The sequence below is a fragment of the Herpailurus yagouaroundi genome, unplaced genomic scaffold (genome assembly GCF_014898765.1).
Source record: "Herpailurus yagouaroundi ecotype Mexico unplaced genomic scaffold, PumYag 188, whole genome shotgun sequence".
NCBI classification, from domain to species: domain Eukaryota; kingdom Metazoa; phylum Chordata; class Mammalia; order Carnivora; family Felidae; genus Herpailurus; species Herpailurus yagouaroundi.
In genome coordinates, this window is record NW_024412419.1 from 8,751,133 (window position 1) to 8,777,703 (window position 26,571).

Here is a 26,571-nt window from a genome sequence, read left to right on the forward strand (position 1 = left end):
AAATATGAAATACATGAAGAGTCAATGTCTTAAATGTCCTAGCTTTATGTTATATAGCCTGCAGCTCAGTGGCTTTCAGGCTGGGAGATGATTTTGCTGGGGTTGGCGGGGGGCGGGGGGGACCTTACCCTCCCCTTCAGTCATGCCGTGCCCGGGATTCACCTGTATCATGAGGCCAGCTTGGCTGTGGCCCCTGGGCAGGCTGCTGTATGCACACACCACGCTATGAAACAGGCCCGCCTCTGTGCCCAGCTCCTGTAGACACGTGTGACAGTGGCCTGCCTGGGGTCCGCTGCCCCGACTCTCCTGTGTCTCGCCCATCCCTGTAGCCTCAAGGCCTACCGGAGCGCCGGCCAGATAGGAGGTGCCCGGCAGGCGCCCGCCGAATGAAAGAGAAGCTTGCGACAAGGGTTTTTCTTGTCCCGTTTTCCTTGTGATGTGTTTTTTGCCACGTTACAGGGGTTTTGTCGGAGCTCGGCTTGGAAAAGGAGCACATGACCAAGCAGAGGGTTGAACAGTATGTTTTGAAGCTTGATGCTGAAGCACAGACAAAATTTAAGTCCTTTCTGCAAAACTCCTTTCAGAATCCGCATACGCTCTTTGTCCTGATCCACGACCACGCCCACTGGGACCTCGTGAGGTGAGCGTGGCTTTGGCGTATGGCGGGGTTGCCATTTTATTATGTTAATAGATGGGGGACACTTGGGGCTGTGGGTACAAGCCTTGAAAAGATGAGTGACGTTGGGGCTTTTGGCATTTGTAAGCCGATGCCATGGATGCGTTCCAGAACGCTAGAGCTGGAGGGCATCTAGACTGGCCCGAGGGCTGTGCATTTAGACATTGCCACTGACTGGGTGAGGAGGGAAGGGAGATCCTGGGTCAGATCGCAGAGGGGCGCTCTGATTTAGCACAGAGTCAGAAGCTTAGGGCTGGCCAGAAACTCAGAGATCACCCATACGAAGGGCATGCAGCATCGGGTCCCTGCATTTGTACATCCGGAATTGTAGAAAGAGCTGTATTGTGAATATCCGTTTGGACGTAGGTTTCTCCGAGTAGCTCCCTGCCACCGAAAGGGCTAATCACTTTGTTTTCTCTGTTTTGCTGGAAGGGAAGGCTGAGGCCGCGGCCCACAGGGAACGGCTGAGCTGTGCCGCCCTCCTTGGCTCCGTGGCCAAAATGCTTCCCCTTCCTGGTCCTGTTCTTTATTTTATTTTATTTTATTTTTTAATTTTTTTTTTCAACATTTATTTATTTTTGGGACAGAGAGAGACAGAGCATGAACGGGGGAGGGGCAGAGAGAGAGGGAGACACAGAATCGGAAACAGGCTCCAGGCTCCGAGCCGTCAGCCCAGAGCCCGACGCGGGGCTCGAACTCACGCGAGATCACGCGAGATCTCGCGAGATCGTGACCTGGCTGAAGTCGGACGCTCAACCGACGGCGCCACCCAGGCGCCCCTCTGTTCTTTAAATGTAATACAGAGTGTGCCATTTTATATCCTCTCAGGATCGCTTCAGGTCAGTAGGAGTCTCGGGGGAAAGTTTCAGGAGACAAGTACGCAATGGGATGGGGCCTTGCGTAGCCTGCAAAGCAGTCCTCCATGAATACTGTTCCCCCAGCCAGGTTTTTAATAAGCGATGAGTGTCAGGGCATCCCTGATGCACAGAGCCAGAAGCTTTGATCACTTGCAGATTTGGGGGGTGGGGCTAGTTACACACGTATTCAACTGCTTGATCCTCGTAAAATTCCAGAGTGCCTTCGTTCCACTCACTGTTGCTTCCCCCCCCTTTCCTTCCTCAGTAGCGCTGTTCATAATCTCTATTCCCAAAGTGACCCGGCTGTGGGATTGGTGGACCGGTTGCTGAACTGCAGAGAGGTGAAGGAGGCCCCGAACATCGTGACGCTTCACGTGACTTCCTTCCCTTACGCTCTGCAGACACAGCACACCCTCATCAGCCCTTACAACGAGATCCACTGGCCCGCCTCCTACAGCAATGTGAGTGCCGCCGGGCTGTGGGGCCTGGGGTCACAATGACACCAGCTGAGGTGGGAGAAATTCTGGTTAGTAAGACTCCTGATTGACTAGCGTCGTTTGGGGGCCAAGTGGGTCCCCGTTTCTTGGGTCTTTGAGTTGACCCAGAGTTAGATTGTAACCCCTTCCTGGTCTTTAGAAACTCTCCCAACATACATTAGTTAGATTCCCCATCTTAACGTGTGTAGGGAGGCACTGTTCTGAGGGCTTTGTCATATGAACTCCTACACGAGGCAGGTGGACGATTTCTGATTTGCAAATGGAGAGAAGAAGACTGAGCCACTCGTCCAAAGACTGTGCAGCCAGATAGTGGCAGAGCCAAGAAGTAACCCAGTCCGCCTGGCTCTGTGGCCCCCACGCTCAACCGTGGTGCTGTTTGAGGGCAAAGGTCGTGTCTTTGCAGTTTTATCTGCTACGCTCTGACTTTTGAGAGGCTCTGATGATAGTTTGGGAGGAATGTTAAGTCAGTGGGAGTGAAATTGATTAGGGGGATGCATTTTTTTTTTCGTGCTGATTTCAATAGCAGCTGAATGTCAGATGGTTGATTTGCCTTTCCCTAAAACTAGCTTAAAATGGTTGGAAAGAAAGTCTTAACAAAGTTGTGGGTTTAAAGAACGAGGCTGATTTTCTTCTTGGCAAAGGCACTGGGGTCAAATGAATGGAAAAGTGTTGACGGATAGGGATGCACCCTCCTTTCAGTAGAGAACGCTCTGTGCTCTGGGTCTGCGGAGAGAAGTTAACGTATAAAGCATCGTGCAAAGGACAACAGAGTCAGCACCATTTAGATCAAGAGGCTGGTCCTGGTCATCTGCGGCGTGTGAATCTCTGAGTCCCCACAAATGCAGTGTCTGAGTGACCGATGTTCCTCTCTGTTTTAGGGGGTGGACTTATATCCTGAGAACAAGAAGTACTTCGGGCTGTCAGAGTTCATTGAGTCCACCCTTTCGGGACACAGCCTCCCTTTGCTCAGATATGACAGCTCCTTTGAGGCCATGGTCACGGCATTAGGAAAAAGGTACACGTCTCTGTTGGAAGTTGCTACAAATGCTCAGGATTCCCATGCCAGTGGAAGCATGTGCAGCCAGAGAATTCCAGGGAGGGAGCCGCCTTCCTCCTTTCCTGGGTGACAGTCCCTCCATGAAAGGGACCCTGGCTTATTTCTTGCCCTGCGCGTTGGGCCGGTGATATCTGTTGTGCCATTGTTCTAGAACGTTTTAGAAATGAGAATGGGCAGAAACATGTTGGAATGTGGAATGGGGTGTTTGAGACTCAGGGAAACCAAGGAAGTGGGAGGTAAGACACCCAAAGGTTTTGAGGGGAGTGACAGCGACAGTCCCAGGGGGCTTCATCTCTCACGTCCTTTGTGTATCATCTGTTGAGTGCTGGTTGTGTGCTCGGCGCTGCTCCTTAGTTTCACTATCTTATTCAGTCCTCGCCACTTCTCTCGCCATTGCTATGATTATCTCCCTTTTGCAAGTAAACAGAGGCTCAGAGGGGCCCCCGTGACTTCCTTGGGCCACACGTCGGGCAAGGGCTGCAGCCGGTTTTGTGAACCTCCAGAATCAGCCCGACTCTGCAGCCGGCCCTTTTAGCCCGTGTCACAGCAGACCTCTGAGGTGGATTTTAATGCTGCCATTTCCGAGACGAGGAAACCGAGGCCCTCGGAGGTTAAACGATTGCCGCCATCCACACGGTTTGTACGTCGGGAAGCCCGGCCAAGTTTTACAGACTGGCTAGTGCGAAACAAAATGATCTCTGCCGCTAACTATTGGTGTTGAGCTGGGCCCTGCCACCTGCCCTCACGGCACCTCGTCCTCACTTGCCAACGAGGGCGTTAAACCAGGTGTGTGCTTCTCAAGTTGTGTTCCAAGCTGTCTTCCAAGCTGTCCTGCTTTGGCTGGATGCTGACGGCTGTTTCTGCCGAAAGGGGTTCCACGGTCACCCGTGTCGGAGCACCCTTACGTTTAAGGTTTGCTTTTCCACGAGAGTCCCCGAGCCTTCAGTTGCCCCACGTGCTGTGACTAGAGTGGAACTAGAGTAGGTGGCATCTCCTGGACATCGGGGGACTGGTGTTCCCCAGAATGCCCTTTGAGGAACGAAATCCCTTTCGGCGCAGTGACACTGATGGGCTTAATCAGGCCGCTTCTCCACCTCACACACGGGCAGCCGAGAGCCATAAACTTGCTGAGCGAGGGAGCCCCGCCTCTGCCTCTCTGCCCTGCTCATGCACCTCCTCCTGCTGGCTGCTTAGCGAGCTGTAGGTAACTTTGGGCCCAATACTCTACGTGTATTGCCTCGTGTAATCCTCACGGCGGCACGGTGAGACGGATCCTGTTACCCCCATGTGGCAGAGGAAGATACACACTTAGGTCACGTGGGAGGTCACGTGGGAGGTTTTGGAGTGAAGCCAGACCAAGTCCTTGCCATCGACTCCAAAACAGTAGAACCACTAACCATACGTATGGAGGAGGGTCTCACGGCTAGTGGCCAGGGGACCATACGTTCTGGCTTTATACTTTATTAGTCTTTTTTTATTAAAAGAATTTTTTTATATGTTTATTCATTTTTGAGAGACAGGGAGAGACAGATCAGGAGTGGGTGAGGGGCAGAGAGAGGGGGAGACAGCATCTGAAGCAGGCTCCAGGCTCCAAGCTGTCAGCACAGAGCCCAGCGCGGGGCCCGAACCCTCGAACCACGAGATCATGACCTGAGCCAAAGTCGGGCGCTTAACCAACTGAGCCACCCAGGCGCCCCTATGCTTTATTAGTTTTAACCTTCAGCAAACCCACCGAACCTGTCTGAACTTCCGTACCCTCACCTGGGAACAAATCTACTTTTCTAGTGGCTTCTCATGAGAGTTTTCAGGAAACACGAGCCTGTGCAGACTCAGGAACAGTTGTACGCCGAGCGCTCAGGCTCCAAAGTCACACTTCCTTCCCAGGGTTCCTTCTTTCCCAGGGTTCGAGTCCTGGGTCTGTCCCTTGTGAGCTGAGACTTTAGAAAAGTGTCTCAATCCTCTGTGGGGATAAGAGTACCTAGCACATGGGAATGTCATGAGGGTTCAGTGGACGAATACACACAAAACGTTAAGAGCAGTGCCTGGCGCACACTACGTGCTCATGTCAGCTGCCACTGCCGTTGTCACCACCATCACAACTGTCCCTGTCACCACCATCCTCTTCCTTTCCCGCCCCTCTGCTAAACTGGAAGTGTTGCACAGAGATGAAAATTCACATTTCACGGAGTGAGAAGAGAACATCAGGCTTTGGAGTGTTGAGTTATGGAGAGTCCTAGGGACTCCCAGGAATCATTTCACCCGACCACCCCATTTTACAATTGTGAGAACTGGGGCCCGGAGAGGAGAAGCGATTTGCCCAAGGTCACACATCCAGTTTGTGGCAGCCCGGACCGTAGCCAGGTTTGACGTTCTTTCCGCCACACCATGCTGCCCTTCCTAGGAATCCTGTGTCTGGAAAACTCTCTCGTAACAGGCAACTGGGACAGAAGGCGATAAAGGTAAGAACACATTGGTTACTGCCTCTCCCCACCATGTGCGTGGCCAGACTGTTGATTCGCCATGTGTTGCACACAGACCCCGGCATATGGCTGGAAAATCTGTCTGGGAAGCCGCAAATCTGACACAAACTTACTGGGACTTAAGAGATTTAGACATTTAACAACTCCCATTTTTATTCCGGTATGTTTTCTGGGGAGCTTCCTTCCTGTAGAGCCAACCACAAAGGCTTAGGGGCGAGCACATTGCACCTGTACGTGCTGTTTAGAGCTGGGCGAGTTCTTGCCTCCCATACGGTGGTTCTTTTTTTTTTCTTTTTTTAAACAATAGCTTTAGTGAGGAGTAAGTGACATAGAGTAAACTGCAGATATTTAAAGCGTTCAGACTTTAATTAACTTGTTTTTATTTTAATTTTTTAATGTTTGTTTATTTTTGAGAGAGAGCGCGTGAGTGTGGGAGGGGCAGAGAGAGAGAGAGAGACACAGGATCCGAAGCAGGCTCCAGGCTCTGAGCTGTCAGCACAGGGCCCGACGCGGGGCTCGAACTCACGAATCGTGAGATCATGACCTGAGCCGAAGTCGGACGCTTAACCGACTGAGCCACCCAGGTGCCCCAAAGTGTTCAGACTTTTAATCTGTTACTGATTTGAAGCAAATTAAGATCCGCCATGGTATAATTTTCTTCACGTTTCTTTGTCCTGACTTGAGTTTTCAGCAAGTATGAGAACAATTCGGTCCTTGTTTCCTCTATTTTTTTTCTGCGTTCCTCCTCCTCCTCCCTTTTAGAGCGATCCAATGCCACGTACGTTAAGGTGCTTGAAGTTTCAGCTCTCCGATGCTACGGTCCTTGGTTTTTGCTTCCCTCTGTTTCACTTCAGATCGTTCCTTTTGCTGGGTCTTTCCGTTTCCCGATCTTTTCGACAGCAGCCCCCAGCCTGTGCTTCCGTTTCCCCGCTGGCGATGGCGGAGCGGTGTTTGACGCGCCCTCTGAGGGAGGCTTGTGTTGCAGGTTGGATGCAGGCGGCTCCGGAAGGAAACGCCACGCGTCTGCGATTCCGGGGTCTCGCCGCCCCCGAGCCGGCGGATGTGTTGGGCCACGTGGCGGCGGGGCGAAGGCCACCGCCGTCGTGTCGTCGTCGTCGTGATCCTCGCGGAGCGCCCCGGGCATCCTGGAGCCCCGCGGCAGCGCGGTCACGCTCCGCCTCTCTTGTTTGTTGCAGGTTCCCCCGCCTGCACAGCGCGGTGATCAGGACCTTTGTTCTCGTGCAGCACTACGCGGCCGCCATGATGGCCGTGAGCGGCCTGTCGCAGATGAAGAACTACACGTCGGTGGAGACGCTGGAGATCACCCAGAACCTCATCAACTCCCCCAAGCAGTGCCCCTGCGGCCACGGGCTCATGGTCCTGCTGCGGGTGCCCTGCTCCCCGCTGGCGGCCGTGGCCTACGAGCGGCTGGCCCACGTGCGGGCACGCCTGGCCCTGGAGGAGCACTTTGAGATCATCCTGGGCAACCCCAGCTCCGGCATCACCGTCGGGAAGCACTTTGTGAAGCAACTCAAGGTGGGCGCGGCGGTCGGGGACCGGCGGGGTGAAAGATGCCCGGCAGGGTAGGGGTGGGGTGTGTGTGTGTGTGTGTGTGTGTGTGTGTGTGTGTGTGTGTGCGCGCGCGCGCGCGCGCGCGCGCACTCGTGCGGTGACCGGGTGGGGGCGGGGCGACGGAGCAGCGACACGCGCCTCAGTGTTGGTGTCCCTCACGTGCCCTCTATACCCAGCCACCCCTCCGGCTGCCGCTCGTGTCCCCACCTGCAGCTTTCATCCAGCGATACCAAATTACTTCATGAATATTGCTTCCCTAAATCACACTGGCCTGCTCTTTATTCATTTTTTGTTTTTAAGCAGACTTTTTTTTTTTTTTTAAACGTTTGCTTATCTTTGAGGGACAGACAGAGACAGAGCACGAGCAGGGGAAGGGGCAGAGAGAGCGGGAGACACAGAGTCCGAAGCAGGCTCCAGGCTCAGAGCCGTCAGCACGGAGCCCGATGCGGGGCTGGAACCCACAGACGGCAAGATCGTGACCTGAGCTGAAGTCGGACGCTTAACCGACTGAGCCACCTAGGCTCCCCTAGTTATTTACTTTTAATGTGTATTTATTTATCTTGAGAGTGATAGTGAGAGTATGAGCAGGGGAAGGGCAGAGAGGGGAGAGTAGAGAATCCCAAGCAGGCTCTATGCTGTCAGTGCAGAGCCCCACATGGGGCTCAAACCCACAAACCATGAGATCGTGACCTGAGCCTAAATCAAAAGCTGAATGCTTAACGGATGGAGCCACTCAGGCGCCCTGTCTTGCTTTTTTTTTTTTAATGTTTATTTTTGAGAGAGAGAGAGGGAGCACGACCGGGTGAAGGGCAGATACAGAGAGACACAGAATCCGAAGTAGGCTTCAGGCGAGCTGTCAGCACAGAGCCCGACACGGGCTCGAACTCACGAACTGCGAGATCATCACCTGAGCCGAAGTCGGATGCTCAACCGACTGAGCCACCCAGGCGCCCAATAACCCTGTCTTGCTTTTTTAAACTCCTGGCCCACAGCTTCTCACTGAACCCACCAAGAGAGGATAGGAAAGGCAGGAGGGTTAGAAAGACTACGGAGAGCACAGTTGAGTAGGAAGTGGGTGAAAGGCAACGCAGGGCAGCGCGGCGAAGAAAACACAGCAAAAACGTTAGAGGCAATCGAGGATGTGCGCTTTCTTCCAGAGGATCAGTGAGCAGGTATTTCGGGAACAGCCGATACGCGCCGGGCCGTGGGGCTGGGAATACAGTGGCAGTGCAGACGACGTGCTTGTTTGCAGTATGAGGAACCATCCTTTTCTCGAAAGGACAGAGCTGGGCTCGCCCGGAAGGAAGGAGTCTCACCGCTTCGTGGCTTTTTAATTATCCACAGCTGTGGCAGAAGATCGAGGACGCCGAGTGGAGACCTCAGACCTACCTGGAGCTGGAGGGCCTGCCCTGCATCCTGATCTTCAGTGGGATGGACCCTCACGGGGAATCCTTACCAAGGTGAGGGGAGGGGGCTTGTGCCCCGGGGGGTCTTCGAAGGGCCACAGGCACACAGCTTTGGGGGGTTGCAGGCCAGGCTTCCCCTGTCCGACGGCAGGTGGAATCTTTACATTCAGAGTCATCAGAGATTTGTGTTCATTACGACGGTTTTCCAGCCTATGGCAGTGAGACGTCTCTGAGGTCTGGGCCGCTTTTCCTAGTTCTTAGGCACCATTTGGGCCGAGGGCGGGGTGGGGTGGCTGTCTCTGGGCTCCGTGGGTGGAGGTCCGACAGCTGGAGTTAGGGTTTGATGGCTCCCTCTGTCTCTCTGCACGATGATCACCATGTGCGTTAGGGATGGCTGTTCCAGTTAAGAAAGTATCGGATCATCTGGGGGCCCAAGGCCACATTTCTGCTGGTGTCCAGGCTGCTGTGGCAGCCAGGCCCTCCTGGGCTGGGAGGTGTTCTGGGAGGTGGCAGGCAGCTGATGCCACGTAGGAAGAACCCCTTCTTCCACACATAATGCTATCTTGAAGGCTGTTCCCCTGGAGACCACAGCCACGGATGGAGAAGTCAGCCACAAGCCCCCTCAGCGTCTCTTGGGGTCTCTAGACCATCACACAGACAGGTAGACACTCAGGACCGAAAGTCACTGAGCCTCCAGTAAGGCAGGTGCTTGAATTGGTGATGACAGGTTGGCTTCTAAAGATTTACTTAATTCCCATGGAGAAGAGCAGGCAGCCAGACTGTGGGGCCTTTGCACGTCTTTCCTGGTAAAACGAAACAGTAAGAGTGGTCGTTTATCGAGCTCCTATTACGTGCTGGCACTGGACTAGATTCTCACTGCCGTATTTCATTTTACTCTCACTATAACCCTGGGGGAAGGTACTATTTCAGAGGTCCTTTGAGCGGTGAAGGAATGGGGACTTCCAGAGATTAAGCCTGGGTGGCAGACCATGGACTCCAGGCTGCCCAACTCCAAAGCCTGGGTTCCTTCCACAAGGGCCACGGCACGCAGCGTCCTCACGGGCCAGAACGTTTGACCTTGGTTGTTGCTTTTCGCGTGGATTATTTCTTCCCATCCCTTGGCTCCCTAAGGACTAAGACCGCGTCTTTAGCAATCTTAGGTTTGAGCAGACATTCACGGAGTACCTTCTTTTCATCAGGCTCCGCGCCAGACTTTCAACACAGCGTTTACTCCTTGCAACAACAGCATCACTCTCCTGCTTTGTAGATGAGCCAATGGAAAGTCATTTGCCTGAGGCCATAGGGCCTGATTGGAACCCACACCTGCCTCTCTCCAGGCCTTTTGCTGTTTCCCCCCCCCCCCCCCCCCCCCCCCCGAGCCCTGCGTCAGCCTGTCCTCTGGGTCCCCTCCTCTGCCTCTTTCATCGCTTGCTGGTGTCTGTCCCTCCAGACAGACTCGTATTTCTAATATGGCAGTGATCTGATTGCCATCCAGCTCCGTCCTGGGCACGTTTTAAGTGTCGATTGAATAATTAAACGTCCCACTGAACTGCATGTCGTCCTCAGACAGTGCACTTCGATGGCTCTTAATGTTCACTCTCCCCTTTCAGATGAAAAAAGTCTGAGCCTGCAAGACGTTGCCCAGCTTGCAGAAGGTTCTGGCCCCAGGAAGTGGCAGAGCTGGGGTGCAAGCCTGCTTTTCTTCTGGCCTGAAAGCACTCTTTTCATGACACACAGGACAGGGCTGAATACGTAGCAGGTGCCCCAGGAGACTTCACGTTCCACAGACTTGGTTGCCAAAGGCTCACCGTGATGCCGTCTGCTTCTTCGTTTAGACGAGTCCTGCGGCCCTGAAGAGGGGGCAGGGTGCTAGTCCCGATCACCATTTACCCCAGCACCGGGAGCAGTGCCTCCGTTGTAGAAGATACTCAGTAGATCCCTTCTTGTTCCCTCCAGGTCTCTGAGGTACTGTGACCTGCGTCTGATAAACTCCTCCTGCTTGGTGAGAACAGCGCTGGAGCAGGAGCTGGGCCTGGCCGCTTACTTTGTGAGCGACGAGGTTTCTTTGGAGAAGGCGGCCCGGAACGAGCCCTTGGAGAGCGATGCGGAAAAGCTGAGCAGCACAGACAACGAGGATGAGGAGCTGGTGACGGAAGGTGAGAGGTGGTGGGTCTGCTCCCCCCTGTTCTTCCCCGGGGGGGCTGCCTGCACTCGTCCAGATGGCTGTGACCCTCGGGCCCCGGGCGATGCTCAGCAGCTCCGACGAGAACTATCTGGATACGTCTTTGGAGAAGATGACGAGTCCACTGTTGAATTCTGATTCTGCTCTCTCCCCCGCCTTTTTTTTTGTTTGTTTTTTTTGGCGGTGTGAGAAAATGGGAATCCCCATGGGTTCTTCCTAGCTCTGGAAGTCTTAGAGAATAGGAAGGAAAATTGGAGTTTCTCAGGACTCAGGTTCAGAACTGCTCTGTTTGACTCGTTCGTGGCCTTACCCTCTGGTAGTGTGAATCAACAGGATGTGTCCGTTATCGAGATTTATGAGAAAGACCCAGTTTCCTTTGAGGAGCTGGAAATGCAGCCCCGAGTCGTAGTGGGGCAGGTAGAGCAGAGCACAGCATGTGGCTGTCGTCAACAGCAAGGAAAAGGACAAAGCTGTCGATGCAAAACCGCAAAGTGTTTGTGGGGTAGACGGTGTAGCAGGGTCGGGAGGCCAGGCTTCTCTTCCCGGTCGTCTGCTGGCTGTGTGACTTGGGACAGCCGTGCCTCGTTTCCTGGCCTCAGACTGCTCACCTGTAAGACGGAGGCTAGAAGGCCTGCCGTGCAGACTCGTAGCTTCTTTTCACAAACGTGAATGTGACCCCGATGTTAAAATGCCTGTTGCCCGTGGGATGAGTCCACAGTCTGGGTGTTTCACAGCCTACCTCTCTAGCCTCAGTGTTCATTCATCTCTGCTCTCAGCCCCCCGCCCTGCTGTTCCCCGTGCTGTTAGCCACTCTCACCTCTTGGGTTCCTGGCTGTGCTCTGCTCTTGTCACATCTGGGCCACTCAGAGGCTCTCCCCCTGGCTTTGAGTTCCCCCGCCTCTGGGCTTCACCTAGAAGCCCCTGCTGGCCCCTCAGAGCTCAGGTCGGGTCACCTTTCCAGGAGATCACCTGCTCCTGCTTCCCTGTGCTGGGTGGGAGCCTGGCCCCCCAGCGTCCAGGTCTCTGTCCGCACCTCTTACGCTCCCTTGTGGCTGCGGCTCACAGGAAGGGGCCCCATGAGCCGTGAGCGCCTGGGTGGCCTGCCCTGTGTCCCTCCCCACCTGCCTCCTCAGGGCTCTGTCAGAGGTGGGTGCCTAGAGGATGCTAGCCGGGTGGCTGGGTGGGTGGGTGGGTGCTAGGTGGGAGCACAGCTTGCAAACTGTGAAGTGCTGGGCGGGCACACGAGGTGGGGATCACGAGGCATTTTCAGCGAGCGGGTGTCTTGGGGCAGGCTCCACCTCGGAGAAGAGGAGCCCGGTGAAGCGGGAGAGGTCCTGCTCCCATGATTCGGCGTCGTCCTCCCTCTCCTCGAAAGCTTCCGGTAAGTCTCCAGGTGGGAGAGTTGCGTGTTGGGACATTTCTGTTTGAGATTTCAGAGAATGAAAAGAGATCCTTAATTTTCACCTAGAACTGGAAAGAGAAGGGACCCTTGGAAGAACTGGGCTTTCTGAGGGAGTAGTTGTGTTTCCGGATTGGGATCTGGGACGTGAGGCGTTTGGGCAGGACCTCAGCGTTCCCGGGGGAAGATCATGGACGCCGCCCCCCTCGGTGGCCGGTGCTGGGCGGTGTGGCCTTGCTGCTCCGCAGGGGAATGAATCCCTGCGCCTTCGGGGAGGAGAGGGGCTGACCTGAGGTGTGCTGGTCGAGGCTGAGGGCAGAGAGAAGTGGACACAGATTTCTCTGGAGGAGGGGGGGGCAGGAAGCAGCAAATGGCAGCAGGTGTTCACCCAGCCCCGGCCACGGGGAAGGTGGGTAAGATGCCCAGTCTCTGCCTGAGAGACGCCTGGTGTCTGGGAGCAGTCAGGACTGGCACACCACCAACGACACCGCCCGTCCTCCTGTCGCAACCGTTACCGAGAACCGACTTGGCATCTGAGTCAGGGCATTGAAAGACTAGATACGGTCCTGCCGTCAGGGAGTCCATCGTTCCTCTTCAACCACGTTACGTTACCAGAGAGTCTGTCTTATCGTTTGTGCACACATGGTCACGAATGAAGGGTGACGGTCGCACGTACAAAGAGGAAATTTTGTCTCCGGTGGGGGCAGGTTTCGGCCCAGTCGCTGCCGGTTTCAGAGGGCAGCTGGCCTTTGGGTCTCTTTGGGAAGAGAAGATCTTGTGGACGGAGGAGGCTCAGGCTGTGGAAGTGAGCGTGATTGATGCTCGGGCACAGTGAACGGTCACACGGGCTGCAGCTCCGGGCGGGCACCTGGCCGCGGTCAGGGCGTAGCTGTGGGGGTCAGAGCCTTCCTGGCTTCTGCCCCTCCCCACACGGCCCTCGTGTGGGGGTCTCCCCACAGTTGTGGCCAGAGGGGGTCAGAACGAGGCCTCCTCCACATGGGCCCGTAGCTCTGTGGCAGAAGGGAGACCTTCTCCTCGGCTCGGGTCAGTCAGCAAAGCCAAGTGCGGCGGCCTCCGGGGTCCGCTGCCCCAAACGGTACGGGGAGCCTGGGGCCCCAGGGTGGAGCTGGCGAATGGGTGAGCGAATGAACCGATGCTGTTCAGCATCAAGAGGAGTGGTGGTTTGCTTCTTCCCCAATCCTGGCCTGACCGCTTTCTAGAAGGTTCTGGGGGCACACTGGTCCGTGCAGTGTCTTCAGGAGTAGAGGGTCCAAGCTATGAGCTGGCCTCTGTCCTCCTGGGGTTCTTCAGTCAGGTGAGACAATTTTCTTAATCAGGACTCCTCAGAGGGTCCTGAGGTCGTAGGGGTCTCTGATGAGATGCCTTTCGTGCCCTTGGGTACAACCCATGCGTTTCAGACGTGAAGGACTTGGGGGCCCAGGGAGGTGAGGCTTGGCCGCAGCCACACGAGTCAGGGTGGGGACCTGGGTGGGGGTGAGTCTCATCTGATAGACTGACAGAGCCCCTGGATTCAAGGGGGCGGGGCAGAGCAGCTGAGGTCTGGGGTAGATGGAGAGGAAGGTCTGTGTGGGTATCTGTCCTCCGGGTCCTAGCAGGCTGGCCCTCACAACCTAGGGAAGTGGATGAAGACATCGGGGTTCCCTTGGTCTACTTTTGCAAACTTACGCCTCTTTCACGTGCTTCGGGCCCATCTGTCCCCTTGGCCCCAGGCCAGGCGCCCAGGTCCCTTACTGCCTCCCCGTCTCTGGTCTTCGGCTCGTCCCTTGACTCTGAGCCAGTCACTTCAAGTGCCTTGTCTGAGGACGACGAGGTATTTCAGCAGGAGTCAGGCCTTTGGCGGAGGGCACTGGCCGGTGCGTGCCCTCCCTCGAAGGGTGCCAGGTGCCAGCTGCGGGGCTGAGTGGTGGGACCCTTGCGGGGGAGCTCGGATCCGGCAGGGAGGTCACCCGTGTGGTGTGGGGAACGGGCTGCAGGCCGAGCCGAGTGCTGCGGGGCGGCAGGAAGGCCTCTCTGAGGAGGGTGTACGGGGTACCGGGCCTCCCTTAGTCTGCTCTCCACACCGGCCCCTGGGGAAGGATGGTGAAGACAACCGTGCAGTGTCCCATCTGCCCCGCTTCCTGCGGGGCCTGTGGTCTGCGGGGCTGCCGTGAGCTGGGATGACAAAAAGGAGAGCAGGGTGCCGGCCCCGTGTGCCCGGCTGGCCACGCTCGCCAGGGTCTCAACGTGCTCCACGTGGGGGAGGGGCCGAAGAGAGTCCGTATTCGAGCGGCTGCTGCGTGGGCTGCGTTTCCTTGCCCGGATTCTCCTAAAGGTTAAGTCAGGTCTGGTGTTTGGTAAAGCCCGCTGGGTCCTGTGAGTTTCGCTGCCAGTTTGAACCAGAAGCCACCACTGTCCTGGTGCAGAGGTGAGATGTGAGCTCCGTGAGGGTCTAGAAGGGAGAGGCGTTCCGGGGAACACGTGCACGGGGGCGGGGGGGGGGGGGGCCAGAGTTCGCTTGAGCCCTGGAGGCAGGGTGTTGTGGAACAGGTCCGGTCAGGAGGTTGCAGAGGAGAGGCTTTTGAGGCAGTGGGCAGGGTGTTGGAGAGGGTGTGGGCTGAAGTCCTGCCACAAGGCACCTGCTCTCTCCCTTCAGCAAGTCTTGCTTTTGTCACAGAACCAAAGGGTTGATATTTGCCCAGAGGTGGAATTGCATTCAGGAAGATCTCCAGCGATTGTCTAGTGGCGGGGGGGGGCCGGGGGGGGGTACACTGCGGAAAGCAGAAAGGTGGACTCCTTTGCGAGGGTCCTTCCCGGGGTGTGACTGACAGGTGCATCCCTCCCCAGGCTCGGCACCGTGCCGCGAGTCCTCGGCTCAGCCCGGGGCGCCCTCGCAGGGGGAGCGGGCCCGATCACCGCAGCCCTGCGGCCCGTCGGAGGAGGGCAGGGCCCCCGGGGAGAGGCAGAGGCCCCACGCTGGCCGGGGACCGCCGTCGGTCATCAGCAGGCGCAGCCCCGGGCTGGCCGCCCAGCCGGACTCCGGCCCCAGGACCAGCCAGAGGAGCGTCCAGGTGTCGGTCACCCCGTCGTCCTCCCAGCTGTCCTCCTCCGGCTCGTCGTCCTCGTCCGGGGCGCTCGTCCCGCAGGCCTCCCGGTGCTCCCTGACCAAGGCCTGCCGCCAGCCGCCCGTCGTCTTCCTGCCCAAGCTGGTGTATGACATGGTCACGGCCACCGACAGCAGCGGCCTGCCCAAGGCCGCCTCGCTCCTGCCCTCCCACTCGGTCATGTGGGCCAGCTCCTTCCGCCCGCTGCTCAGCAAGACCATGACGTCCACGGAGCAGTCCCTCTACTACCGGCAGTGGACGGTGCCCCGGCCCAGCCACATGGACTACAGCAACCGCACCGAGGGCCGCGTGGACGGCTTCCACCCACGCCGGCTGCTGCTCAGCGGGCCCCCTCAGGTGGGTGCCGCCCTGAGGGGGCCTGGGCCCCGTGGGGGTTCTCGGGTTCGCGCCCACCGGGCCAGTGCGGGGGGGCCGACACCCTCACAGCTCGCCATCCCCGCAGCAGACCCTACAGCGGGCGGCCGGGTGGAGGCCGAGACCTGCCTGCCTCACCCCCCCTGACGGCTGGCCGACTTCCGTCCTCCGATCTCAGCGTCTCGCCTTGTGTGACGCGGGGGCCGGGGGGCTTCTCTCCGGGTGCTTCTCCGTCCGACTGTGACTCCGCTTTCCCCACCTTGTTTCGTTCGGTCCCGTGGCCAGTCCATGCCAGGTAGAAACACACACCAGCCCCCCTGCCCTGGGTTCTGCGCTGGAGGATTTTGGCCGCCTGTCCCCATCCCAGCCTCTCGCCCCACTGTGCTTTCCTAACAACGAAAGGCCATTTCACTTGTCAAAATGGCAGACATCTGCCAAGAGTCCGGAGCGTGTGAGGGAAGACCGGGTCGGGTCTTGGAAGGGCCTTTGTTGGAACCATGCTGAGGTGCAAGGTGGGCTCTCGTCTGGGGTCAAGTTCGGCCTCGGGTCTCACCTGACACCCTGCATGGGATCCGGCCTTCTCTGTGCCTCGGTGTCCTCACCTGAGAATGACGTCAGAAATGTGAGCACCGGGCGAGGGAATCCCCGCAGGGTGCCTGGGGCACGGCCTGACCGTGGAAAGCATGTGTCCTAGTTATTCCTGTCCCCATTAGTACTGCCACTGTCACAGTGCAAGACTTGCTCCCTTCCAGCTCAGTGTATTAATTTCCTTATGATTACCCTGCCCCAAGAAATACAACCCCCCCCCCCCCACATATGTGAGAGTAAGAACGTTCGATTTTTAATTGTTTGCAACAGTGAAAAAAAGCGACTGGAAACAATTTAAATTCCATTGGTCAAAGTTGGTTGAGTAAATTCGGGCACAACTGTGTCATGCAATTCAGCCTAGGAAGTTGGAGTCAGAGGCCAGTATACTGACACTGAGGTTTAAGATATTTAAATTTAAAAAAAAATTAAGTTATAGAATAATACGTGCATAGTGTAATGTCAATGGAAATAAAAAAGTATCAGCGTGTATGTGTACGTCTCTATGTGTGAAAAATACCCCCCCAAAAAATCGCTGGCAGGATTGCTGCTGAATTGTTAACCTGGAGAGGGACCAGGATTTGTGACCATTCTCTTTCATTGTCACCGTGTGGTTCTGGAATTTTTACGGGAGCATGTGTTAACTTTTAAAAAAAAAATTTTTTTTTAATGTTTATTTATTTTGAGGGAGAGACACAGCATGAACGGGGAGGGGCAGAGAGAGGGGTAGACACAGAAGCTAAAGCAGGCTCCAGGCTCTGAGCTGTCAGCACAGAGCCCGATGGGCTCGAACTCACGAACCGTGAGATCATGACCTGAGCCAAAGTCGGGTGTTGAACCGACTGAGCCACCCAGGCGCCCCTGTTAACTTTTTATAAACTGGAAAAAGGGGTCCTGGTTTCTCCACACTGTCATGTTATTGGATATCTCAATCTTAAAGAAAATGTTGTCTGTTTGATAGATGAGACCTAGTATCATAGTTTTATTAAGGTTGAATATATTTTTATATATTTCTTGGTCACTGCTATGGCTTTCACAGGGATTTTCTGCTTTGTTTCTCCTGTTTATTTTTCCTTCAGGCATCTGACATTTTCCTGTTACTTTGCAGGAGCTCTTTGGAGGTTACAGAATTTAATCCTCTGTCTACTGTATATATTGCAAATATTTTCTCTGAAGCTTCCCCCAGTCGTATTTCATATTTCCTTAAGTCATTTCTGTTCATCAACATTTGTTGAGTGCTGGCTACAAACCAGGCATTGAGCCGAGAGCTCAGAAAGCACATTCCCGGAGTAACAGGGTGGGAAGTTGGCCCACAGGTGCCCATTTAACCAACTGTGACCAAGTTTTACGAAGATTCATGGTGTCCTAGCCTGCTGCTGGGCTGAGGGAACAGGGACTCTAGGATACAGGAAGGAAGAGCAGGAAGGAGAGAAAAATAATTTTATTTCTTTTCCTGGTCTTAGGAGAGGAGAAATGAGATGCCAGCCTTTTATGTCTTAAGATTTTATTCTCTTACCATAGACGTATTAACACAAGAATAGCAATCTGTAATTGTGCAAGATTCTCTTAAGACATTATTATGCTTTATATTGGCAGTTCATTTTTTGAAGCAACCTTCCTTCAGTTTGTGGTAAAGTCCTATTTCTAACAGCTTAGAAAATGTGACCGATTAAAACTAGAGACACATTGCCGTGATTTATAAGCAGGCAGGTCTGCCGCTCACGGAAGTCCCTCTGCGGCCTGCCGTGCTTCTTGGGGCCACGTTTCCCCAGAAATGGCTTTGCGCCCCCCAGGCTCTCGCTTTAATTAGACGAGGTCTTTGAAAAAGGTGGGTGAAACGAAGTGGGTCCGGTGCTCCGGCCGGTGCCTGCACGTAGATGGTGTGCGGACTGTGGGCTCCAATTTCAATGTCTTCACAGGTTGGGAAGACAGGTGCTTACCTGCAGTTCCTTAGTATTTTGTCCAGAATGCTCATCCGGCTGACGGAAGTGGATGTTTATGATGAAGAAGAGATCAATATCCGTGAGTCGTGCGTTGGTGACCCTTGGGGTTGGAATCCTCTGTCACTGGTTGCTCGGGTTGACTTTGTGTCTTTTGCCCTCCAGATGGAATTCTCAGATCAGTGACCACGCTCACTGCCGGGGCCTTGTGGGGTGCTCTTGTCTCTCCCTTGTCTGTCGTCATCTTGCTCAATATCAGAATAGTGCCTGGGAGGCCTTCATAGGGATGGAATTACTCCACTAAAAATAACTACTGTTTACAGAGTATCTTCCAAGTGGCAAGCAGTGTGCTGGGTACCTTACATAAATGGCCACTTTTAATTTTCTGCACATCACCATGAGAATAATTGCTTATTTCCTGATAAGTAACTTGCTCAGGAACCCAGCTGGGAGACAGCAGAGCTGGAACTGAGCTGGATTTGACCGCGGCCTTCAGAAGCAGGGTTATCCATCCGGGCAGGTCCCCACTCAGGCAGCCGAGTGCATAGGTCAATATCTTAGGGCAAAACCCAAGTATATGACATGTGGGGGAAAGCCATTTCTCCTTATTTTCGGAACAGAGTTTGCCCTGATTAAGGTAGGACTGTCTTTGAGCCGCTGTTTTATGCTCCATTGTCTCTGCATACTTTCCTTCACCGGCTCGTAAACTTGGTCTGGTAAATGAATCCATTGCTTTGGGAATTAAAATTTGTGTGAGGAGTCCGGTCCGTGTTGCAAAGAAAGGGAACCAGTGAGTTGCGTGGAGGCTAAATGGCACTTCTTTTTATTTATTGGTATTGTTTACGTGGGAAGTGTACGACCTGATGATTCGATACACATGTACGTTGTGAAATCACCACTGCGGTCAAGCTAACTGACATATTCGTAGTTTCCAGGTTCATTGCAGTGTTATTCACGGTAGGCGAGATACACAAACAACCATATGTGGTCCCTTGATGGATAAAAGACCGTTAGCAGATGAATGGGTAAAGAAAAGTGTGGTATATACACGCAGTGGAATATTATTCAGCTTTAGAAGAAAGTCCTGTCATTTGCAAACACAACGCTTCTGTATTCTTTACATGCTCTTGACTGTGTTTGAGTTTTGACTTGAAGGAAATCTGGAACCAAGGAAGCCCATCCAGCCCTTGGTCGTTCCTTTGAAGGAAAAGGAGAGAGGCTCTTCATCCCACCTCTGAGCTCTCACACTACCCCCGCCCCACCCACAGTTTGGAACTTTATTCCAGATGAAAACCAGCAGCCCTGTTGAGTCTCTGTGTCCTCTCTTTCTTGGATACCCCAATGACAATGACAGGAGTTGAACCCAGCTTGTTAAACTTCAAAGCCCATTTTCTCAGATAGTCTCTTAATACGTTGGTTTTCTTGATAAAACGTGGATAATTTCTGTTTTACGGGGCATTGTGAAGGTTGAATGATGTTCTACATATGAAGCCTTGAGCGCCTACTAAATATGCAATAAACATGCCTCTCTTCTTTCTTTCTTCCCTTCCTTCCCTCCCCTCCCTCCCTTCCTTCCTTCCTTCTCTTTCTTCTAGACAGGTACTCTGGTCGTGTGTACATATCCTAGATGTAAAATCAATATGTTACATAATTTGAGTTGGACCAACTAGACTTTTTTTGCTTTTGAGCCAGCAAGCAATTAGTGTGAGCGTCATAGACTACACCAATTATCGCAAGATGATACACGGCGAGTGTAAAGATGGAGTTTGGACCACGTGTGGTGTTGGCATTCAGAAGGGAGGAACCAATGGGTCTGAACACTTGGAAGAGGCTTTCTAGAGGTGCAGTGATAGGACGTGGCCATATTGGCTGCATAGCGTTTAGATCTCAAACAAGAACAAGAAGTATGTTAGGTTCCATTGGCGTTGGGAACCTACGTATGTGGGGGATGGGGCTGGGGGGAAGCTCAGAGCAAGTGGTAGGTGTATTGGGAGTTGCTGAAGTCAGTGGGGGAGCCAGGAAACCAAACTCATCCCTTGGGAAACACAGCATAGGCAGGTCCTCTGGTTACGAGGTGGACCCAGAGGCACCTCTTGCCTCCTTAGAACCATCCTGAAAATGCAGTATGTTCTGGGAGCTTTTGAGATACAGTAGCACCCCTCCCCCCCAGTAGCCCATAGACTCAGTGATAGCTCTACCACAAGCATCGTCCTTGGACACATTTAAAAATCAGTCATTCTCAGGGCATCTGGGTGGCTCGGTTGGTTAAGCATCCGACTTCACCCAAGATCACGATCTCGCAGTTCGTGAGTTCGAGCCCTGCGTCGGGCTCTGTGCTGACGACTCAGAGCCTGGAACCTGCTTCAGATTCTCTCTCTCTCTCTCTCTCTCTCTCTCTCTCTCTCTGCCCCTCCCCCACTCACACTCTGTCTCTCTCAAAAATAAAATATAAGAACGTTTAAAAAAAATTTTTTTTTAAATCAGTCATTCTCATTTCCTAGTTTGTCACCTGCCTGTGTTTCTAATGATCTTACAGACCTCAGAGAGGAGTCCGATTGGCATTACCTCCAGCTCAGTGACCCCTGGCCAGACCTGGAGCTGTTCAAGAAGTTGCCTTTTGACTACATTATTCACGACCCGAAGTATGAAGACGCCAGTCTGATCTGTTCGCACCTTCAGAGCGTGAAGAGTGAAGGTCAGACTTCTAAATCTCTTGCCCCACCTTCCTCCAGAGTCCAGGGTCGAGCCTCGCAAAGGGCCGAGTGGAACCGTGTCGGTGGTGAGCTCGGTGGTGCGGTGGTGAATAGCCAGCAGTGCCTGGTACAGAACTGAGGTCACCGCCCCACCAGACGAGGAAGAGCTCTTCCCGCGAAGGCAGGCTTGCGGCTCAGCGCATGCTGACCTTGATGCGCACTCTCTTGGGTGGTCACGGTCAGAATATCCTCAGGGTTCTGGTTAAGAGAGGATAAAAGGCGTGGATGTTTATGTAGGAATTTGAGTTGTCCTCACGAAATGCACCCATCTCCCTCTCTACCCTCAGTGTCCTGTTTTCTCCCTCTTCCTTCGGGGACCGCCGACTTTCACAGCATTATGACCCTGCAGGGTTTCAGGGTCACCTTCAGCAACCATCAGATATTCGTGGCCGGTGCGATATTAAGCACTGACCAGAACAGTTTGGTGAGTGGAAAGGAAAGGAAGATACTCACCAGTCTCCGTGTCAAACCGATAATTGTCTCTCCCTAGAACCATGTTCAGCGAACGATCCTTCATACAGACCAGTCCCTAATTAAGGTTTAGTGTTAAAGTCTTCATCTCGCTAAGTCCTTTGAACAGAACAGAGACCATTCCTCTGTAGTGCAGGGTCTGCGTATGAAGTCGGCCACCCATTTGCATCGTCAGGTGGCGAATCCTTAAAGATGTGCGCATAGGATATTCGTGGGCCCGTCGGCGAGACCCCTCGTGAACGTGGTCTGTTAGTTTCTCCCGCTGAACCTCTGTCGTTTCTGACCCGCCGAGTCACCTCGGGGCCCGGGCAGGTGCCGTCGCACAAAATCCCGTTACAGCATTTCAGTTCCTTCCACTTCGAGCGGGCGGCGGAGAGAATGTCTGTCCTGTCCTCCTGCGGCTCTGTAACGCCGGGGTTTCCTGCAGCCAGGGGGACGTCCCGGAAGCCGGAGGAGCTCTACGTGCGGCGCCAGACAGCGCGGATGAGGCTGTCCAAGTACGCGGCCTATAACACATACCACCACTGCGAGCAGTGTCACCACTACATGGGCTTCCACCCCCGCTACCAGGTAGGCCGCGGGGCGCAGAGGCCCTGCGTCTCCAGGAGCACTTGCGGCGGCCCTTCCACACGTTCCTCGGTGTTTTCATTCCGGTTGCTGGGGGGGGGGGGGGCGGGCGTGGAAAGTTCCGGAAGCTCTTGCTTCCCAGTCTCCTGTATCTTCAGTTCCCTTCAGTAAGCTGCAAAATTATTGCCGACGCTACAGAAACCGTGATTCTCCTGGGATTACACGTTTACCAGTAGCAATATTAACTGACTGCGGATGTCTTCGTTTTCTTGACGTCCTGGCAATTGCCAAAGTTAGTTCAGTGCAGCAGGCACCGAGTGCTTCTGCACCAGTCACAGAGATGAATAAGCTTTATCCCCGTATTCAAGACTCACAGTTTAGGGGCGCCTGGGTGGCTCAGTCGCTTGAGCGTCTGACTTCGGCTCAGGTCATGATCTCGTGGTCTGTGAGTTCGAGCCCCGCGTCGGGCTCTGTGCTGACAGCTCGGAGCCTGGAGCCTGCCTTGGATTCTGTGTCTCCGTCTCTCTCTGCCCTCTCCCTGCTCACGCTCTGTCTCTCTCTGTCTCTCAAAAATAAACAAACATAAAAATAAGACTCACAATCTAGGGGTAGAGAGATGCACTTGGACAGGGCAGAACTTCAGAGCAACGTAAAGCTGACAGGAAAAGCAGTAATGTTGGCACGTAGAAATACTTAGAGAAGGAGATCGGAACGTGCACTTACTGAGCACTTACTACATGCCAGGCAATGCACCAGGCACTTTCGATACGTCCATATTTCCTCTAACCTTTATTTTTCTTGTTTTGAGAGAGAGGGAGGGAGGTGAGTGGGTGAGTGAATGGGGGAGGGGCAGACGGCGAGGGAATCTCAAGCAGGCTCCACGCCCAACGTGGAGCCCGACGTGGGGCTCAAACCCCGACCGTGAGATCATGACCCGAGCCGAAATCAAGAGTCAGACGCTCGATCAACCGAACCGCCCAGGCACCTCTTCCTCTAACCTTTTTACGTGATAGAAAATGATATTTACGCCAGACACTGGGGCAACTGGATTAAGGCTGTTGCCCCTGGGCTCTGCCTGTCTCAGGTTCTGGCTGGTCACCTGCAGGTGGCTGTGTTCAAGGCACACCTCCAGTTCATTCAGAGTGACTGGATAGGGAACTGCCCTGTCTAGCTTTTTATTCTCACTAAAACCGCACAAGGAAATAACATTATCCCCATTTTATAAATGAAGATACTGTCTTGGGCAGGGAGCAGAGGAGAGGGTTTTGAAGAATCAATAAGAATTTGCCAAGGGGCCGGGGCAGACAGAAGCATGTGAGTAGAGGGAGGCACGGGGTCTCTGGGGGAATTAGAAGGGATTTCAGTCGGGCATCGCTGGACCATAAGGTGCAAGGCGTGGGGGAGCCCAGGAGAGGATGCTGGGGTGGGGGTGGGGGGGCGGAGAGACACCACAGAAGGCCCCGGGTGCTGGGCGGAGAGCAGGACGGGGGTTTTCCAGGGAGAATGGCATGGAGCGGCCTGATGGGGGCCGAGCTGCCTTCTGCGTGGTCTCGTCGTGGCCACGTGGAAATTCACAGCGGGCCTGCGAGGCTGGTCGCGCAGAAGCAGTAGCGGGTGGGGTTTTACGTCTAGTGTGTGTTTTCATTTCAGACCTAAGCAGGGAAAGGGGAGGAGCAGCTAGAGCTGGTGTGCGGAAAGCCCCTGCCTTGGCTGCTTCCAGAAGGGCCTTGGCACCTTCCAGAGGTGGCCTGAGCACCGGCCTGCCGCGTCTGTCCCTTTTGCAGAGGGACGCAGCAGATAGGGGCTCTAATTCTCCCACATCCGCCCGGCCTGGAGCTCACCTGTCGCTGAAGTAGCACCCGTCTTCTTTTAGACGGTTTAAAAACAAACACAAAATTATGCGATTTTACTGTAGACAAAATTAGAAAACACATATGAGCAGTTTTTTTTTTTTTTTTAAGAATTAACAATAGTAATCCTGTGCAGATAAACCGTCCTCATGTTTTTCCCCGTGGAGATGAAGTTATTCTTTCAAAGCGGAGAGTATGTACGTGAGAGCGTTCTCTTAATTTTGACGTTAAAGAAACGGAGACCCGCAGGCTGTAGAGTCGTGGTCACCACGGTCGGCATCTGCAGTGAGTTAACAGAACCGAGCGCAGAGACCCCGGACCCGCACCCGCTGTGTTCAGGGTGCTCAGGTCTGGGGGCTCTGGCTGCAGGGGACTCGGAACCAGGCCACGGGAGGAGTGCTGAGGGGCCCATGACATGCCCGCTCCCTGCTGGCCTTTCTGTGCCCCTGGGCACCCTGGAGTCTTTTCTCTCCTCTCACGGCTCCCTGATCCGTTGTATGAAACTTCCTCAGTTACACCGCCCCCTTGTTGCCTCCCCAGGTCAAAATCTTTTTCTGTCTCATCTCTGCCCCCAAAGGGCTTTGTGGTTCTGGGGGAGCCACAGTGGGAGTGACGGCCCATGTGCCCTGGCCTGTGTCCACCCCCTCCAGGCCTCGGGGAGCCTCAGGAGTGGCCCACACCTGCTAGCTGCAGGTCTGGGGAGGGGTCGGGGAGGGCTGGATGCCCGAGCTGAGGCCTGAAGGAGGCTTGGGCAGAGCCACGGGGCAGGTGCGGGCCGACCGGGAGGGGGTGAGGGGACGTGAGGCTAGACCCTAGGGATAGGAGTGAGCCCAAGACCTCTGAGTGTCTGTTTCCACATCCATAAAGGGGATGGTGAAACTACCTGCTTCATAGGGTTAATTACAGCCCCAAAGGGTGGAGGGGGCCGAGACAGCGCGTGTGACGGAAGTGTGCAAGCGCGTGCAGTTATTGATAGTTTTATTAGTGAGTTTCTACGCAGAACGCCTGTGATGGGACAATCCATTTACTGGCATTAAGCAATGAGACGTGTGGTGTGAATGCTTTAGCGGGTGACCTAGCACGAGTCCACAAGGGGTTGGGGCCAGAAGTGGTGTCACCGGGTGGAGCGGGATCAGAATGAGGGGTGGGGGGGGCGGGTGGGGGCGCCTGGATGGCTCAGTTGGTGAAGCATCTGACTTCTGCTCAGGTCATGATCTCGCCATTCCCGAGTTCAAGCTCTGCGTCAGGCTCTATGCTGACAGCTCAGAGCCTGGAGCCTGCTTCGGATTCTGTGCCTCCCTCTCTCTCTCTGTCCCTCCCCTGATAGCACTCTGTCTCGCTTTCTCTCAAAAATAAATAAACATTAAAAAATAATAATAGTAATAATGAGGGGCGGGGGGAGGGTCCGCAACTGAGTGGGCGTGGCCTCGGGTGTCTGTCCAGCCGCAAGACCTGGGCGTCCACGCTTCGTACGGGGGCCAGCCTGTGGGTTTCTCAGGCTGTGGGGCAGGTGGCAGTGACCTGTGTGGTGTCACGGCCACGACGGGCCTGGGCTCTTCTGGGAGGTAATGCCGGACTCTGACGACAAGCTCTGTCCTTTCCCCTCACGCCTCAGCTCTATGAGTCCACCCTGCACGCCTTTGCCTTCTCTTACTCCATGCTAGGAGAGGAAATCCAGCTACATTTCATCATCCCCAAGTCCAAAGAGCACCACTTTGTCTTCAGCCAACCCGGAGGCCAGCTGGAGAGCATGCGGCTGCCCCTGGTCACAGACAAGGTACGGCTCTGGCTCGGGGGGGGGGGGGCACAGAGTGGCTGCAGGTGACCGTTGAGCTGGAGGCTGTGGTTGCCTGATGAGTCAAGGGCAGGCGGGGACTGGTGTGTGACTGAACGTGGAGCGGGCTGGGGTTAGGGTCACTCCGTCAAGTTCCGGCCTTGCTCTACCGTTGTCTGGCTGTGTTGTTTTGACTTGTCACTGAATGTCGCCGAGCCTCGGTTCCCTCACCCTGTACGCTTCGGCAGCAGTCACTCTCGCAGCAGCTTCTTGCGAGCATCGTGGGAATAACCGATGTGAGGCACCTGCACAGTGCCTGCGAGGTGACAGGTGCTGAGGAGGTGTTCGTCCCTTCCCCATTTTGTCTCGAATAAGCTGTTGTGGAACGTTTTAGGAATTTATTTATTTATTCTGGCAGCGAGAATGAGCAGGTGAGGGGCAGAGAGAGAGGGGGAGACGGAGAATCCCAAGCAGGCTCTGTGCTGTCAGCACAGAGCCCAACAGGGGGGCTCAAACCCAGCTGCAGGGACTACTCTGTCACGGCCAGCCTCCTCTTCTGCCTTCTTCTGTTCTTTGGAAGCGAAGCCCAGATGGTGCATCATGTCATCCGTAGAAGATAAATTTTCTCTCTTGGACGAGCTCGTTCTTAATAACTCGCCGTCTCTGTGACCAGCATTCTTTTTTGTTCGTTTGTTTGTTTAACAAAAATTTTATTATGAAATGTGAAACGTTGACAAAAGTTAGGAGGTAGTTCAACAAACCTCCCCGCAATTTATCATCCAAATTCAACAATTACCAACATTTGGCCACATTTAGTTCATCTGGGTTTTTTTCCCTTTGCTGAAGTATTTTATCTTTTTTGTTAACATGAAATGTATTGTCAAATTGGCTTCCATACAACACCCAGTGCACATCCCAACAGGTGCCCTCCTCAATGCCCATCACCCCCCCCCCCCCATCAACCCTCAGTTTATTCTCAGTATTTCAGAGTCTCTTATGGTTTGGCTCCCTCCCTCTCTAACCTTTTTT

At 54.4% G+C, this 26,571-nt stretch overlaps 1 protein-coding gene across 9 annotated transcripts in view; it reads left to right on the forward strand.

Moving 5' to 3' along the window:
* Nucleotides 1–26,571, forward strand: part of GREB1 (growth regulating estrogen receptor binding 1) — a 147,569-nt gene that overhangs the window by 107,034 nt on the left and 13,964 nt on the right. For 7 of the 9 annotated variants that reach the window (XM_040496093.1, XM_040496096.1, XM_040496095.1 and 4 more), the window contains exons 15-26: nt 460–640; nt 1,799–1,994; nt 2,909–3,045; nt 6,764–7,103; nt 8,484–8,599; nt 10,502–10,701; nt 12,019–12,108; nt 14,971–15,584; nt 18,107–18,209; nt 20,664–20,822; nt 21,779–21,921; nt 25,384–25,545. In XM_040496093.1, the coding sequence (XP_040352027.1) occupies nt 460–640; nt 1,799–1,994; nt 2,909–3,045; nt 6,764–7,103; nt 8,484–8,599; nt 10,502–10,701; nt 12,019–12,108; nt 14,971–15,584; nt 18,107–18,209; nt 20,664–20,822; nt 21,779–21,921; nt 25,384–25,545 (2,441 nt within the window). Of the gene's footprint in view, nt 1–459; nt 641–1,798; nt 1,995–2,908; nt 3,046–6,763; nt 7,104–8,483; nt 8,600–10,501; nt 10,702–12,018; nt 12,109–14,970; nt 15,585–18,106; nt 18,210–20,663; nt 20,823–21,778; nt 21,922–25,383; nt 25,546–26,571 lie in introns of those variants that run through there. The other 2 variants (XM_040496092.1, XM_040496098.1) reach the window with 2 other exon arrangements.